This window comes from Bacillus rossius, chromosome 14 (assembly GCF_032445375.1).
Source record: "Bacillus rossius redtenbacheri isolate Brsri chromosome 14, Brsri_v3, whole genome shotgun sequence".
In the NCBI taxonomy this organism is placed as follows: domain Eukaryota; kingdom Metazoa; phylum Arthropoda; class Insecta; order Phasmatodea; family Bacillidae; genus Bacillus; species Bacillus rossius.
Genome location: NC_086341.1, coordinates 2231263 through 2246465, shown reverse-complemented (window position 1 = coordinate 2246465; position 15203 = coordinate 2231263). Strand labels below are relative to the sequence as shown.

The 15203-nt window shown below is 41.6% G+C and overlaps 1 protein-coding gene across 1 annotated transcript; it reads right to left on the bottom strand.

The window, feature by feature from the left end:
- Nucleotides 1-427: 427 nt before the first annotated feature.
- Nucleotides 428-10501, bottom strand: LOC134538991 (facilitated trehalose transporter Tret1-like). Its single transcript, XM_063380652.1, has 5 exons — nt 10489-10501; nt 9676-9840; nt 5508-5800; nt 3018-3320; nt 428-2445 (listed from the first exon to the last, which is right to left on the bottom strand). The coding sequence occupies exons 1-5, from the start codon at nt 10499-10501 to the stop codon at nt 1612-1614; spliced, it is 1608 nt and encodes a 535-aa protein (XP_063236722.1). The 3' UTR covers nt 428-1611.
- Between the last annotated feature and the right edge of the window lie 4702 nt (nt 10502-15203).

Below are 15203 nucleotides of genomic sequence, written 5' to 3'. Positions count from 1 at the left end.
TTACAAGCAGAATTTTCTGAATAAAATATTCACGCATGTAATTTTGGTAGGTAACGTAAAATAACTAATTACTGAAAGCTAAATACGAATACAATGAAATTAATGAAACCCAATAAACAAAATTATGACATTTTGGACACTAACAGAAAATTTTTCATTTTTAAGAAAGATTTATTTGGTGTGAGGCCATTGTGTGATAAATTCTTTGTTTTCAAGTAAATACTTGATAACATTGAACTAAATGCGAATCAGTTAATTGTTGTAGTTACCCAAGTAATTGTGTATACTTATGTACTATGGTGACAAACCGCAAGGTCAGAGATCTGCGTCTCTGATACCGCTAGTGGTATCACTCTCTGACTCAATCAATGGACTCAAGTTCAGAATATTGGTACAACGGAATATTACGTGAAGAACAAAATTAAAATTCATTGTTACAAAAAAAACTGTACTTCTGCGGCGGATAAATATACAGCAGTAACAAATTGCACTTACATGAAACATAGTAGTAAATAATTACATAAGTACTATATCTGTTTATATTTTGTTTGCAGCAAGTCTTCATTCTTTTCGGTGAATTATTGACTGTGGTTGTCAGCCTATTCCTTATTTTTTCCAGGTATGCTTGTTTCCTATTGATTTATAAACAATTATATGAAAATTTAAATTTGACTAAGTACAGATATTTCTTATATTTGTAAGCTTGCCAGCTTTAACTTCAGTAGCTAGTCTGCAGAAAGTTGCATTGAAACTTTAACCATTTCTTCAACAAGGTTCAACATTCAAAACACATTTTATGGTGTATTTGAAAATTTTTTGCCTGGTACAGAGCATAGGTAATTAAGTATTCCTGCAAGATTTCTTTTCGAATATGGCGAATGAAACGACATGTTAGTTTAAGTAACACAAACAGGCAAAATGTGTCCCGTAGCTGTTGTGATAAATACTCTCATCCACAGCCAACTAGTTGTCCGTGGATCATACAAAACATTTCTGCGTGTGCTCAGCGCCTCGCTAGGGCATATCGGCTCTCGGTTCCAATGAAAACTCGTGAATTTGGCATGAGCTTGTGTGAGCACATCTTCCTGTCCTGTGCAGGAATTAGTTGTGATCTTCTAATGCTTGTTCCGCAGAACAAAGAACAGTTCTCTCTTGGCAGAACATTTCTTCTGTTTGCGCAGAAAAGACTGGACATTCATGGCTCGAATACATTTGCTTCTGATTCAGTTGTATTTGGTTGTTGAAAACCTTCACGGCTTCCAGAAGACACGTAGCACTCCTAGCACTGGCTGCTGGAAAGGAGGCTGGACCCATCGTCGGCCAGTGCTACTTGTATCTCCTCCCGGGACTTGAGCTTGGTCTCCGGCACCCAGAGGTACACGAAGACGGTACCCGAGATGCAAATCCCGCAGAAGACCGAGACTTCCAGAAGACACGTTGTGCTCCTAGCACTGGCTGCTGGAAAGGAGGCTGGACCCATCGTCGGCCAGTGCTACTTGTATCTCCTCCCGGGACTTGAGCTTGGTCTCCGGCACCCAGAGGTACACGAAGACGGTACCCGAGATGCAAATCCCGCAGAAGACCGAGACTTCCAGAAGACACGTAGTGCTCCTAGCACTGGCTGCTGGAAAGGAGGCTGGACCCATCGTCGGCCAGTGCTACTTGTATCTCCTCCCGGGACTTGAGCTTGGTCTCTGGCACCCAGAGGTACACGAAGACGGTACCCGAGATGCAGATCCCGCAGAAGATCGAGAAGCTGGCGAGGTCGCCCAGGTCCTGCAGGAAGGTGTTCAGGTACTGGTTCACCACGAACGACAGCCCCCAGTCAAGGAAGTTGGCCAGCGGTTGGATGGAGTTCTTCTCCTTCATGGGCGACAGCTCGGCGCACAGCACGAAGGGTATGGGTCCGACGCCGAGGGAGAAGGCCATGATGTAGACGTTGGAGATGAGGATGAGGACCCAAGGGTACGCGGCGCCGTCCTGCATGAGGGAGTTGGCGACGAGCGCCGCGTGGCAGGCGGCCATCAGGGACCCGGAGACCAGCAGCAGGACCCGTCGCCCCACGCGGTCCACGACGAAGGCCGACGCCGTCACCGACACGGCCTCTATGCTGGTCACGATCATGAAGCACTCGAACTGCGAGTCTATGGGCCCGCTCCTCGCCTGCAGCAGCGATATGGCGAGCATGACGACGGTGCTGAGGCCGCACAGCTGCTGGAAGCACATGAGTCCGCACACGACGACGGTGGCGCGCACGGCAGCCGGCGTGATGTCCGCGTTCAGGACGAGGTCCTTGACGAAGCACGGGACGCGCACGATCCTCGTCAGCAGGGGCGTGGTGTCGATGGCCGGGAACTGGCCGAGCATCTTCTCCAGGCCCGTGATGCCCTTCTGGACGTCCTCGTCGGAGCTCTGCTCCGTGTACCCACGCAGCCAGTGCAGCGCCTGCCGGCAGAGGGACCGCAGTGACTGCAGGGTGCCACGTCCCAGTCTTAACTGCTAGATGTACACAAGTTATCGCATTTTCTTGGCTTCTGGGTGTAGGCCGTGTCAGGTAATTGTCTTGCGACATTCCGGCAGACATGAGGTAGACTGATGATGTAGAGAGATGAGAGTCGGACTCAGTCTACCTGATGGTGGCATCTGATATTACTGCCGAAACGTCGCAAGACAGTTACCTGACACGGCCCACGCCCAGAAGCCAATAAAATGCAGACAATGGCCGTGAAAGACTGAGATCTTCTATAACAAGTTATCACCTAAATCGTAATGAAGTTTACGGAACAACTGTAGATGTAGTAAAATTTGAAAAATTGAAATATGCATTGAATAAATGTCAGCCTTTGGAAACATTTTCTCGGAGATTTTAATGCAAGACTAAGCGAAAACTTGTATAAATGTAAAATTGTGCAAAATATAACCATGATATTGCTGCTGATCTTCTGTAAATTGACTGATTTCAATTGGAAAACTTCACGTATTTCACGTGGAGCGTGTGTCACAACAGGCAGAGGTACCTTCTCGGCCCTGTCCCTCTCGCCCTTGCACAGCAGGTAGACGGGGGACTCGGGCATGAAGTAGAAGCTGAGCAGGAAGACGAGAGGCACTCCCGTCGCGGCGACGGCCAGCCAGAAGTAGTCGAGGAAGGCCCCAGCCACGTACACGAGCAGCCCTCCTGCAGTCAGGAGCACGTCCATGTACACCTCGAGCGTTCCCCGGATGCCGTCCTCGGCGATCTCCTCGATGTACATGGGTGTGATGGTGCAGGTGACCCCCAGCGCCACGCCCGCCACCACTTGCGACACCAGTATCACCGCCAGCTGGGGCACATGCCAGTATCACCGTCAGCTGGAGCACACGCCAGTATCACCGCCAGATGGAGCACACCCACTGTGTTCTTGGGCTGTAAGTTGTCTAAGGTGGACAGACGAATTATGTCAGTAGTAATAAGTGTTTCTTTTGGGACAGTTTCTAAAAGAACAGTGGAGGGGGTCAGTGACTGGTCACACTTGCATTTGGCAGTAAAACATTTCTCTTTATTCCTCAAAAAGTGCCAAAATCACCCTGTTTTTAGAGAAACATTTTCCATGCCCAAGCCAAAATTCCCATTTCTTTTCCAGAAAAAAAAGAGGGTTCAATTTTCCTTTAAGAGGGTTAGTATTCCTTTAAGTGGGACACATACATTTAAAAGGCCCTATTTTAAATCATGACCTTGAACTTGGCCATTGAAGATCTAAAAATTCGAATATTGCCAGATGTCACTGGGTTTTAAAAAAAAGTTCGGAATTTAAACATTGTTATAGACAGTTACAGATGTTAGCAGCATACTTAAGCATACTTTTGAACACTTTCGCATGCTTTCTCATAGTTTTCCATACACACGATTGGGTGGTGTGTTGGGGGTCGGTAGTAGGAGAGGGAAGGAGTGAAGAGGAGGAGGGGAGTGGTTTGATTGGTTCTTTTTGACGAGGCATGATTAGAGGGAGGGTTTTGAGGGGAGGGGTAGGACAGGAGTGCGATTCAATTCCTTAATTTTGATGTGGATTCAAAAGTGGTTTTAAACTCTTCTGCTGCACCTACTAATACTCCCATTATATTTTTTAATTCGTGTTAGCTAGCATAACTGACAGAAGTTAAGTAAGAAAACTAGAACTCTACTATTTTCAAAATTATGTGCAAAATTTGGAAGTTCAAGAAGCTGCCATATAAGTGACTATATTTACACCAATGAACCGAGTATGGACTTAACTAATATATAGTTGTGACCACCTGTAAACAGATTAACAAATCTCGATCTTGAATAACATATTTTGCTGTCAACAGGGTTATGTTCAATTCCTATTATTGGACGTAACTGTAGATAAATACGAAAACCAGTCACCATATTGCAGGCGCAGGAACTTACGCTGAATTTCATAGCGGTGAAAGTGGGGGGGGGGGGAAGATATAGAACCAGTTTTCAAATTGTTTTCTTTTCAATTATTTCCATTTGTTTAAGATAAATTTGTTTATGATTTCAGAGGAGTATACATTGCTTATCTCCTCCAAATGTTTCAACCCTGCTTGCAGGTAATAAACAACAGTATCGATAACCGTATCTACCAGTCAAAAAGGTCTACAGTCAAAAGAGATTAACAAAGTATGGACCAATTTTATAATAGTTTACAACCCTTAGTCAAACACTTACCATCTTGGAGACCATATTTAAAAGCAAACTATGTATGACTAGACTTATCAGTTATCACAGACACTAGTCAACACTCCAAGGAGTCGCCAATTGCAATTCCATATCTAGCACGCCACAATGGACCGACGGTACCGGTGATCACCAGGATGGACAGTCACAGTCTGGTGGAACTCACCAGCAGGCAACATAGTATAGACTTATCTTATAGATGTTCACAGCCACTAGTCGACACTCCAAGGAGTCGCCAAATGGGATTCCAGTGTCTAGCACGCCACAATGGACCGACAGTACCGGTGTTCACCAGGATGGACAGTCACAGTCTCAACGAGATCACCAGCAGGCAACATAATATAGACTTATATTATAGATGTTCACAGCCACTAGTCGACACTCCAAGGAGTCGCCAATTGCAATTCGATATCTAGCACGCCACAATGGACCGACGGTACTGGTGATCACCAGGATGGACAGTCACAGTCTCGTAGAGATCACCAGCAGGCAATATAGTATAGACTTATCTTATAGATGTTCACAGTCACTAGTCGACACTCCAAGAAGTCGCCAAATGGGATTCCAGTGACTAGCACGCCACAATGGACCGATGGTACCGGTGATCACCAGGATGGACAGTCAGTCTCGTAGAGATCACCAGCAGGCAACACGGTATAGACTTATCTTATAGATGTTCACAGCCACTAGTCGACACCAAAGGGGTCACCAAATGGGATTCCAGTGACTAGCACGCCACAATGGACCGACGGTACCGGTGATCACCAGGATGGTGAGAGCTCACCAGCGGCGAGCAGGGGGCTCGACTCACCAGCTCGGTGGTCATGACCAGCAGCCAGCAGAGCATGTAGGGCACGGCGGTGGCCAGCAGGAGGCGCCGCCGGCCCAGGGAGTCGGCCACATCGCCGGAGAACAGCGCCCCGAACAGCGCCCCCACGTAGGGCAGCGCCCCCACCAGGTTGTCCTCGTAGTTGCTGAGCGCCGGGTGGGAGCGGTTGTAGGAGGCTTCCTCGCCGGTCCACGAGAGGTCGGCCTCCTGGAGGTACGGCTGCACCACGTTGGACCAGCCGAGCACCACGCCGCCGCTCAGCGCGCCCAGGGAGGCTGCCGGCGTCCCACAAGCACACGCGCCAGAGGTGGTGCTTCAGTCAAGAGACGTGACTCTATACACGCCGAAACTCTAACCAACAATGCGAACCAACAATGCTTTTTATACCTTACAGAAGTTTCTGTACAGTTATTACCAGTTTAATTTAGAAGTTCAAGATGGTAGCATTACAACCGGAATGATAAAGCATGAATGCCTGGTGTTAAAGTGGAATGGGAGAGCATGAAATATTTTTTATTTTATTTTTGGTGGATATTTCAATTGTTCATTTTTGAAGTAAAGTTATGGTGTTTCTATATTGTGGTAATTGATTTAAAAAATATTGACCGAGACAAACTAATTTTCTTTGAAAATATATTACATGGTATTTTTTTTTGAAATTCCATATAAATAATTTTAATTAATGTGAGTAGGGGGAGCATAGGAATTCTGTACCAATAATGATATGCAAAATAGGTACCGTAATTAATCGCTGTCATTACACCCCCTTCCCCCTCCCGGCTCATCTACCCCCTGTCAGTCATCAATCATTTTGTTCTTTTGTTCTTCCCCTCTACCTGGGTAGTTTCCATCCTCCCTCCCCCCCTCCTCAAAGGGGGTTAAGCCCATTAATAATTATTTTGATCTGTTGCTTTATGGGTGTGAGTGTCAGGTGTACTCCCCACTCCTCGCCCCCTCCTATCTTTCCTCTCTATTTCCTCTTTCTTTTTCATACTCGCCGCGGCTATTTCCCAACTACTGCACTCCCACCTTACCCTTATCATGACCTCGAAGGTCCAGTTCGACAAGATTCTGCAAGTCCATTCTTATTCATGAGGAGCTGCCCGCCGATCAGATCTTCTTCCACGGCTTGCGGCATGTAAGACTATAACAGGCCTGTTTTTAAAACTAATCTATTCAAAAAATATATTGGTATAGGGCTTACAGCGTTACATGAAAAAATAAACATTGACCCCTTTTATTTTTATTCTATTATCTTTGTCGCTTTTTGTATGGTCGTGTACAGAATTGGCGTTCCTCTTGGAGCAAGGAAATTATCTTGAGAGTAAGAAAATTTAAAAAAATCTTGCTTTATATACTATAAGGAGTCATTGGTGCCAATCACTGGCACAATTACTGATCGTAATTAACGCATCCTCAGCACCCAAAACACTAAAAATTTCAAGCTGCAAAATTAGCACACCTTACCTAACAGAGGCATTTGTTAGTCGATAGTGTTATCATTCTGAAGCAGTTATGGTAGGCGTTTAAAGATACCGCTTTTATTGTCTGTATCGTGACATCCTTTTCACAACTGTATTTTGAAGTGTTTATTTATCAGATAACTGGATATTGCAGTCAGCGTGCTAAATATTTATCAGGTCTTAACTTTCTTTGTAATTACCTACCTCACGTATCTCACATATGACATTCCGGTATTGATACTTTAACTGTATTAGTTCATAAGGTTGTGAAATTGTTTTTAATTGTGCTTCAGTCAATTATAAGTCATAAATATAATGATGCATGCGTCTCAAATATGACTGTTAAAGTTGATCAGTTTGATCGATTATGGTCATCATATAAATAGTGAAATACTTGGCTCCTATTCAATGTGTTTAAATTGTCAATCACAATTAATTTGCATACAAGTACACTAGTTAATCGCGACTTACATGGTGAGTGCATTCACACTTAGCACCGCCAACAGTCTATTATAAATGTACAATCCGTTGCTGTACCTTCTGTTCCAACACGTTATCTACCTGTCCGAGGATATATTCCTCAATCTAAACCTATCTTGAGGTAGGCTAAACATATGTTTTACAGCAATTAAATTAGGTTTGCTTGAAACACAGCTGCATATTGTTGCTAACTCCCCTGATGTTTATCTCTGTTTATAACTTGAATCTCAATTTCACAGGTGTTTATCTAGATTGCTACATGCTACATACACACTGGTGTCTGCCGTCGTAACTAAGAAGCTGGATTGCATGGTAATAATCCAGTGACGGTAAAATAAAAAAACTAGAGACATGAATAACAACTAAATAATATTCTCTGCCTTAACTTTGAAGTTTTTTGTAAACATGAATTATTTTGCAAAAAAATTTTTCGCATATTACTCTCAAATACAGATGAAAACCATAGTTTTGATAATGACTTTTCAAGACTTCAGAAATAAGATAAAATAGACATTAAAAAGCCTATTATTATTATTTTTTTAATTTTCGCAATCCTCCTTTAACAGGAAGGTATTATGTACCATCCTAAAAACCTCTGTTCATCACCGCCCAAAATAAAAAAAAATTAAACTGGTTGCGCTACTGATAAGCTCTAGCTATTAGCGAGTGTCAGTTGTTTATCCTCGTGGCAAGAGCTGCAACTGACTGGTATCGGGGCTAGCGAGTGTTGTTACCTAGCAGAGCTGCCAAATGCTGTGGCCACGTTCTTCCGCGATTCTTCTGAACCTCGTTGGCTTCCAGATCTGTCTTCATGTCCCCCCCTCCTCAGGAAGGTATCCAAATGCCTCGCTTAGAATGTGCGCCAATCTGCGAGAACATGAAATATATATATGTATATATTTTTCCATTTCGTTAAGCTTTGCTGGCAGAGTAGTGTTTGCTCAAATCTGAGCAGTAATCTAACTTTTTCTTTGAAATCTACCAAATTTATCTTTTTTTCGGACCTCAGTCTTACATTCAAATTCATAAAAAAGTAAGGGTAAAAAAATCCAACATATCACAGACAAATATTATGTCTTCTTAAAATCAATCAGTTTCTTGTTTTTTCTTTATCTTTACGTGCGTAGTAAAAACATAGGCAGAAATACTAATTAGTTTTTATTTTCTTTCAGACTGTTCGGTATATTGGACAGGACTTCTGATTGGTAGATTAAAAAGGATCTGCACAACTCATACAAATGGTGCCTACAGTAGATGCGTGCTTAAAAACTTCTGCAGACCAGCTCTATGAAGCTGATAAAAATCCCTCTAAATCGGTGATCTTTCAAAGCAAATTTGCACAGTCAGCTGCATTTTATGTCCACCAATGAAGCAATTTTAACACATACGCCATTAAAGGTTCTGATTTTCAGTTTAATCTACAGTTTTACATTTATAATTATTGCATTTTTTACCATATACACACACACGTCCTGTGCAGGTAATTATAAAAATTTACATCTTTCTCTGAATTATTTAAAGTGGAATGTTTTTAGCTGCAATAACAATTTCTGGAACAGACCCAGTTTTTTTTTTACTAACTCTCGTAATAATATATATAAAATCCATCAGATAGATGCAGTCTAGGTGATCGTCTGTGGTCTGGATGACATCTAAGGGAAGTCTGGCGCCAAGCAAGGGTGTGGCGCCTCAGTGTAGGAGGCTGTGCCTCAGTGGAGTGGACTGTGACTTAGTGGAGTGGAGTGAACTGTGCCTCAGTGGATTGGACTGTGACTCAGTGTAAGAGACTGTGCCTCAGGTGAATGGACTGTGCCTTAGTGGAGTGGACTGTGCCTCAGTGTAGAGGACTGTGTCTCAGTGGAGGCGACTGTGCCTCAGTGTAGTGTAGTGGACTGTGCCTAAGTGTAAGAGACTGTGCCTCAGTGTAAGAGACTGTGCCTCAGGTGAATGGACTGTGCCTTAGTGGAGTGGACTGTGCCTAAGTGTAAGAGACTGTGCCTCAATGTAGTGGAATGTGCCTCAGTGGAGTGTACTGTGACTCAGTGGAGTTGACTGTGCCTCAATGTAGGCGACTGTGCCTCAGTGTAGAGGACTGTGCCTCAGTGGAGGCGACTGTGCCTCAGTGTAGAGGACTGTGCCTCAGTGGAGGCGACTGTGCCTCAGTGGAGGCGACTGTGCCTCAGTGGAGGCGACTGTGCCTCAGGTACCTGCGTGCCCAGAGACCCGGGTGGCCGGCCTCAGCGCCGCCGAAGACTCCCGACAGCTCCTGCAGACCCGGTGCTCAGCTGGCGTGCTCCGCTGTCCGCCATCGCGGCTCGGCTGTGGCCGTGACAAGGGTCCGCGAGCTCCAGTAATCGCCAGTGAGACGTCACCTGCACTCTATCGCGGCAACCACTCGAGTCCGCGGCGATTAACCTCTAATTATAACCTCCATCTTATACGCCGTGATTTCCTGCCGAGATGAGTGGAACTCCTTTACGAACTGTGCAGGTACTTCGAATATCAAGGAGGAGAAATAGGTAATAACAACAGACGCAATATTGGCTTTAACACCGTAACAATATTTATATGTTTGTTATTAAAAAATTTGCCTCTTTTTTAATGCAGATGTAAGTTATTAAGAGAATTCCACAAGTTCTAAAATGTTGTGTCGATTGACAATATTGTTAGAGTTGTAGTCATTCCACACAAACATGTTAAATGCTTAACTCCGATGACTTCAAATGAGAAAACATTTTATGCAGTCAGTCAATATTAACTTCCAAGTAATCTGAACAATAAAATACTGTGCTTTTAAGAAGAACAATCTTGAAAATCAAACGATAAAAAAATTTTACGTTCTAAAATATGGCGTCTTTCGGTTCCTACCGCTCTACCTGAGAAGCCTGTCTCCCTACCTGAGGTCCTATCTCTACCTGATAGCCCTAGCTCTATACCTGAGAGACATATCTCTCTACGTGATGGGCATATTTCTCTACCTGATGGACCTATCTCTCTACCTGATGCACATATGTCTCTACCTGAGTGACCCATATCTCTAACTGGTGGACATATCTCTACCTGATGGACCTATCACTCTACTTGATGGACCTAACTCTCTAAATGATGAACCTATCTCTCTACCTGAGGGATTTATCTCTCTATATGATAGACTTATGTCTCTACCTGAGGGCCCTAACTCTCTACCTGACGGACCTGTCCCTCTACCTGGTGGACCTATCTCTCTACCTGATTGACATATCACTCTACCTCAGGGACCTACCTCTCTACTTGATGGACCTTTCTCTCTACCTGAGGTACCTATCTCTCCGAGTGACCTGTCCCTCTATCTGAGAGACCTATTTCTCTACCTGAGGGACCAGGACCTTATAAATTGTTTTTGTGACCATCGCAGTACTGAGCACTCGTGCTGATATGGCGCGATCGTAGCTGAGCCGATATGTTTGGCCGAAACACATATTGGTATAATATGCATTGCATTTCAGCAGGGCTCATACAGCAACACCGTCCACAGAATATGCCCCAAGCGATCAGAACAAAAGATTCCCATGGGGCAAGCATAAAATAATTTGATAATATTCTTGATAGCCGTTCGATGTCGGGCTGACCATGATACATGCCAGGAACACACCTGCCACACATCGTCCATACAATGCACGCGAGGGCATTGTGTCTCATGAGTATACACCTGGGACATTAGGAGACATTTAGGACATCATTGGCGGTCACAAAGGGGGAATAGGGGGGACAGATCCTCACTGAATAAAAATAATAATAAATGTGCGATCTCGGTCAAGGCTGCAATTATTTATTATTAGTAATCAATAAAATTGTATGAAAAATACTTGGGCTAGCCTTTACGAACCCGTTTTCCCCACATCACTCGTAAAATATTTGAGTTAGAAATGGGATAGCCCTAATTAAAGAATTTAGGATTAATTTACAGTAAATTAAAATTATCATAAACTGTAAAAATATTATAATTTAGATTTTTTGAGACTGAAATTAGTGTTAGAAACTGTAGTTAGTTTTGAGGGTAGTTGTAAATTTAGGGTTAGTTTTGAGTGTAATTGTAAATTTAATGTTAGTTTTGAGTGTAGTTGTAAATTTAGTGTTAGTTTTGAGAAGATGTTTAGGTCAGCTCATAGGTGAAATTATAGTGTAGTAATAGTACCGTAGTGATAGTAACCGACTGATAGTGTATGTGGACAAAGAAGATGGCTGCCGACGAACTTAAGACGAAATGAAGAATGAAATGAAAAGTAACCAGGAGAGGATGAAAAGTAGGCTGGATGCAATGAAGAGTAGCCAGAACGAAAAGAAGAGTGCCCAGAAAGACTTGAAGAATGAAACGAAGAGTGAAATAAGGAGCGGTCAAGAAGAGGTGAAGAATTCCATGAAGACTGCGATTGAGGATATGAAGAAGAACCGAGAAGAAGTGAAGAAGAAGCAGCAGCTCGCCCAACAGTAACAACCAATTCATCTTGAACAGGCAACCGAATGTAATGTAGAAGCTGTGACCGAGGAGTCTTGTAAGATGACGAAGGAAGCTACAGCTGCTGCGAACCGGGAGAGCAACTCCGAGGATGTCCCAGCAGACACCTCAAGATTCAAGCCACCCACCCTCGATGGCCAGTCTTTGTGGACGGTCCACAGAAGGTCAGTTTAACATGCTTGCTCATGTTGCCATGTCAATTGATTTCCATCACAAATAACTTATCATCAACACGTGTAAAATAAATTAATGACATTATAAACATTGCACTCACTATTTTTTTTTGTAATTTTTTCATATTTTCAGATTACCATTTAAGAAAACACTATCCACAAATGAGTTATTTTACTTTCTAAATAAATGTGGTGAATTTTCTGATAGTTTAAAAGAAATCCAGATGTGTTGAAGTGTTTCCCAGATTCCTGTACAAAATCCAGGAAATGTTCTTATTTATTATTATTACTGATACACAAACAACAGGAAAGTATACACACTCAAATAAAAATTCACCTTTTTGCTCTTTATAAAAACAATATATTTTTTTTTAATTTTGCAACCAAACAGTTTTTTAATTATCAAATTATCATTTACAATACGTACCTGGACAACTTTTGAAATTCATAAAAAAAATTTTTATTAATGCTGTATAAGTTGATTATTTTTACTTAATACTACTAAGAAACAATATAATTTTCTTAAACAATGCCGCATAAAAAATTATGAAAAGACACAATTATTTTATTAAGGACATCCGGTACGATGTGTGGATTTAGCAACACTGTTTCAAATTAATTTTGAAAGTTATTTCTTATATCATTAAATTTTTACTATTTTTTTTTTTAATTTTTATGATTTTTATCAAGAACACGTACAAAATAAAATAGATATTATGTTTGGACAGTATAAAATAAACACATTTTCATTAATGCTTAATTATGTAGAAGATAACATCAATTCATAAAAGTAAAAATTATGAGATGTTATTATTATATTCAATAAATTATGTCTTAAAAACATTAAAATTAAAGTTTAAGGTTACACTGCTTAGAGAAGAAATACAGGGTAAGCTAACTAAGTATAGACAATCAACCGAAACACAGCAGATGTTGTAAGTCAGTAATATACTGATAACCAAAAACTAATTAACAAACTACGTCGATTTCAATACAGTTGTGTTACTACAAATAGTACGATTGCAAATAAATTAATAAAGATACCCTGTTAAATTTCTATCAATGTCAAGACAGTTACTATCGACTAATGAAAAGGTAAATCAAGAATACAGCCCGATAAAGTGGTGACTTAGACCAAATCGTATTAGGCATTTTATGAACCACATCATCTTAGTCAATGTAAAAAACAACAACATGTCATACAAAGTAAAAACTACAAAATTCTAGGCAGTATGAAGATAAAAACATGATGGACAATGTATGGACCACTACTTCTTAGGCAATGTACAGACCGCAACATATTAGGCTATGTATAGACTACATTATATTACGCAATGTAAAAACCACGTGTTAGGCAATGAGAAAACCACATTTTAGGCAACATATTGAGCAATGTATAGAAAATATAATGTTAGGCAATGCAAATCCTACATCGTGTTAGGCAATCTAAAGGTAGGAAATGTAATTAACACTTTTTTTAAAGCTTGGGGAAAACTACCAGAAGCAAATGCTGTTATCAAATGTATTTCGTAAATGTCTTTCTATCAGTACAGTTTGACACATGCATTAGCGCAGACTCGAACCCGGGACGCTCAAGACGCCATGGAGGTAGTCCTTGTAGACCAGTCTTGAGTGTGTGGGCGCTGTGCGACTCACATTCAGCGGTGCAGAAAAACGGAAAATTATTTACAAAAACAAACGTCGAACTGTGGCTGACAAGACAAGGAACTGCTACAAGCCAACGGAAAGAGAAAAAAAAAGTTTGGCATTTCCGGAATTTTATAAAGTGCAGCGTTGAGAACAGGTTATTACTAAACACATAATAAAAGAAGAATTTTTTTTCCTTGTCATACATTTTACGTACATTCTATTGGACTCTTACACTTCTAAGCTCAATCACACACTACGTGAATAGCGAATGGTGGTTTCTGACAGGTAATTCTTAAAAAAAGTTTTCATGATGGTGAATACAAAAAATAATCTTATTTTCGTAACGAGAAATTTACATTATATTATGTAATTCAATGTTAAATAATGTTTATCCAATATTACAGAAATAATTTTATTGGAGTCAACACATACAACATATTGTTAATTCTTTATAATTTCTTTTTTAAAAGCTGAACGCTGTAGAAATATTTACATAAAGAATGTGATAGTACTACTTTAAACCTAATACATGCGTTCACCATTTAATATTTGAGTGTGTGAATCAGATTTCTAAAACTTTCTTTAATTCCAAAGAAAGTAAGCATGGCTGTCGCCAAAATACTTATAAATAACTTAAAATTTAACTTACATATTCAAGGCGTAGATATACACCACGCTGTTACTAACCCTAGTAATAACTATAGCCTTGATATAAATTGAAATGTTTTAAGTGTTATGTTTGAAAGTGTATTCAATCAAAGACGGACTTCTTGCACTTCTTCTTCCTGGGACTTGTAGAGAAGTCCTAGCTCCAACTCGTGGGTGTTGGGTTGAGTGATCAGAGAGTGGCGGCAGACTTGCCAATCTAGCTCAGAGTGGCCACTGAAGACATGCCAGGCTCCAAGTCGTCGGGGGCGTTCCAACACTGCCACTGTGTGTGGAGTGACCAGGGAGTGGTAGCTATTCTGCCTAGCTGATTTCAGAGCAGCTGTCTTGCACAGTGATGTCTTGTACAAGTTTCACTGCTTCTGTTGGCGACAGAACATTCGTGGCCGGACAGCTGGCATGGACACCAACATCACAGCTCCAAGTCTGCTACAGTTTGCCGAGTGACCGCGGTGAAGCTGGCCAGGCTTGCAAGTCTGACTCAGAGTGGCACTAAAAAAAATACTCTGCGGAAAATGCAACTTAAGAAGCCACTACAGTGTTTCAGGGGCACTACGCAACCCGTGTTAACCTCATAAGATTCAATGCTAATTTTCATTTTGCTTATAACTGATTAACTAATATAGATTTCGAAATGATGCTTGCTTGATATGTAAGACAACGATGCTCTTATCAAAGCCCCTTTCTTCAAAAACGTGCATAAATTATGGTTCAAACCTAGACAATACACTTATGCATATTAGTAAAGATT